Source organism: Anser anser, assembly GCF_964211835.1.
Source record: "Anser anser genome assembly, chromosome: 4".
Classification (NCBI taxonomy): Eukaryota; Metazoa; Chordata; class Aves; order Anseriformes; family Anatidae; genus Anser; species Anser anser.
Genome location: NC_139724.1, coordinates 9,922,141 through 9,924,849, shown reverse-complemented (window position 1 = coordinate 9,924,849; position 2,709 = coordinate 9,922,141). Strand labels below are relative to the sequence as shown.

General features: G+C 73.5%; 1 protein-coding gene across 1 annotated transcript in view; it reads left to right on the top strand.

Annotated features, from left to right (window-relative positions):
* The first annotated feature begins 384 nt into the window (after positions 1–384).
* ATOH1 (atonal bHLH transcription factor 1) overlaps positions 385–2,709 on the top strand; it is a 2,510-nt gene continuing 185 nt past the window's right edge. Inside the window, exon 1 of the mRNA XM_083835020.1 lies at positions 385–2,709. This exon is cut by the window's right edge and continues 185 nt beyond it. Within this exon, the coding sequence (XP_083691146.1) occupies positions 613–1,578 (966 nt within the window). The 5' untranslated portion in view covers positions 385–612 and the 3' untranslated portion in view covers positions 1,579–2,709.

The window sequence follows — 2,709 nt, the reverse complement described above, 5'->3', positions numbered from 1 at the left end:
GCCGGCGGCGTTGCCTCGGAGTGATCGCGAGCCGAGAGGGCACGGCAGCTCCCCGCCGCCTCGCCTCACGGAAACCCCACAGAAAGCCAGCCTCGCCTGCCCGAAACCACCCCGCCGTCTGCGGGAGGCGCTCCGGGGGCCACCTCCCGTCCCGCCCGGGGGGACGGAGCCCGGAGGGGCGGCTCGGGGCCGGTTCCCGTCAGGCGGCAGCCCCGTGGGGCCGGGCGGGGGGGGCGGCACACGGCGGCCGCGCTCCGTGAGGCTCCGTCAGGCGCCGCGCGTGCCGCCTCCCCCCGCCCCTCCCCGCCCCGCGCCATTGGCCGCCCCGACACGCGACCGGCGCGAGGGCGGGCGCGAGGGAAGGGGCGCGCGGGGGCCGTGCGCGGGACGGGACCCCGGCGCGTGCCGCCGCCGCCTTAAAGGGGGGCGCGGCGCGCGGCCGACACCGGAGACGGGCGGGCGGGCGCCACGCGCGGGGCGGCAGCGGGGCGAGCGCGCTGCCAACCGCCGCCCAGCCGTCGGTCCCGACGGTCGCCCGACGGTCGCCGGTGCCTGCCCCCCCCCCCCACCACCACCACCACCTCCATGGGCTCGCGCTGAGGCGTCGTCGCCATGAGCCTGCCGCGGGCCGCCGAGTGGGCCGAGGGCGGCCGGGAAGCGGCGGTGGCAGCGGAGCCGCTGCTGGGGCTGGGAGCGGGTCTGGAGGCGCCCGGCTGCGGCTTCGCCCCCGGCTGGCTGGGCGTGTGCTGCGCCGCGCGCGTGGCCGCCTCGCCGCGCTGCCTGCGGGAGGAGGAGGAGGAGGAGGAGGACGAGGCGGCGGCGGGGCGGCCGCGGGCGGCAGCAGGGCAGGAGGGGAGCAGCCCCGGCGGGGCGCGGGGGGCGGCGGGCGGCGGGCGGCCGCGGGGCGGTGGCGGCGGCGGCGGCGGTGCCGGTGTCCGCCCGCAGGTGAGCGGCGTGCAGAAGCAGCGGCGGCTGGCGGCCAACGCGCGGGAGCGGCGGCGGATGCACGGGCTGAACCACGCCTTCGACCAGCTGCGCAATGTCATCCCCTCCTTCAACAACGACAAGAAGCTCTCCAAGTACGAGACGCTGCAGATGGCGCAGATCTACATCAGCGCCCTGGCCGAGCTGCTGCACGGCCCCACGGCCGCCGCCGCCGCCACAGCCACCGCCACCGAGCCGCCGCCGGGCAAGGCGGAGCCCCGCGGGGCCCCCTTCGAGCCGCCCTGCGCCGCGGACGGGGCCGCGATGCCGGGGCCGCCGCCGTCCGGGCCGCCCCCCCACGGCCACGGCCACGGCCACGGGCACGGCAGGACTCGCTTCCCCCCGCCGCCGGCCGCGGGGGGCTTCCCGGTGCCGCTCGACCCGCTGCGCTTCCCGTCCTTCCCGGAGAGCGCCCTGCTGGGACCCAAAGCGCCGTCCCCAGCGCTCCTCGTGCCGCAGCCCGGCCACCACCAGCAGCACCACCAGCAGCACCAGCAGCAGCAGGAGAGGAGCAAGGCGTCGCCGCGCTCCCACCGGAGCGACGGGGAGTTCTCGCCCCGCTCGCACTACAGTGACTCGGACGAGGCCAGCTAGGGCGCTGCCGCCCGCCCCGGCACGGACTCGGCCGCCGGCGGCCCCGCGGGGCGCCCCGGGAAGGGCTCCTCTTGGGCGGCGCACCCGCCCCGTCCGCGTTTGTACTTTTAATTCCGATGTCTAGCTACCGCCCGTAGAGCTCCCAGTGCCGAGAAGCCGCCGCCGGCGCCTCCCGCAACGCCCAGCCGCACGCAGCGACCCCCCCAGCGCCCCCCGTGCGGTCCCGTCCCGCAATGAGCGGGGGCAGGCGGCTTCTCCTGCCCGCCGTCGGGGGGATCCCGGCGCAAGCACTTTATCCTGCGGCTGCAAGGGGACGGCTCCCGGCCGCCAGCCGGGGAGCCGCGCTCCGGCCGGCCGCCGCGCCCCAACGCGCGCCCTGAGAAACGAAAAACGGTTTTGTCGTGTCAAACTTCCATGCCCCGTTTTATTTTGCTTTTGTGGTATTAGGAAACTTATTTATTACGGAGTGTTTGCTACTGTTTCTGCCTTTTTTTTTTTTTTAACAAAACTTTTCTACGACAAGAATCGTTTGTTTTAATTTTAGCCCAGCCAGCTGCCATTGTTTTATGTATTATTATTATTTTTCGAGATCAAATAAAAAAAAAAAAACGAACAAAAACACAAACCGAAGAGATGTTGGGTCACCTCCCCTTCCCGGCCAAGCCTCCCCACCAAAGACACAGGGGGGTCCCCGGAGCCGCGGGCTGGGAAACCGGGGGGGCTCGTGGCGGGGGAGCGGGTCTCGCTGCAGGATTTTTGGGGAGAGGGGAGCCGAGCCCAGCCGAGCCGAGCCGAGCCGTGCCGGTCCCCGCAGGTGCCAGCGCCGCGCACCTGCCCCGCGATAACCCCGTGCCGGCCGGGCGGGGGCCGGTCCCGCCGGGTGAAAAGTTCAGCCCCGGGGTCACCTCCCTCCCGAACCGTCCCTTCCTTCGCTCCCGACCCGCCGGGAAAGCTTGGGGGTTTTAGCCCGTTTTTAGCTACTTTGGGTTCGTTTCGTTTCCCAACGAGGCGGGGGCGCAATTTGGGGAGCGCAGACGGGTCGGGAAGGGGCCCCCCCCGCCGCCCGCAGCGGGTCCCTCTCGCCCTGGCCGCTGAGCGCAGTGGGTCCTCGCGGCCACGGCGGAGCTTTCG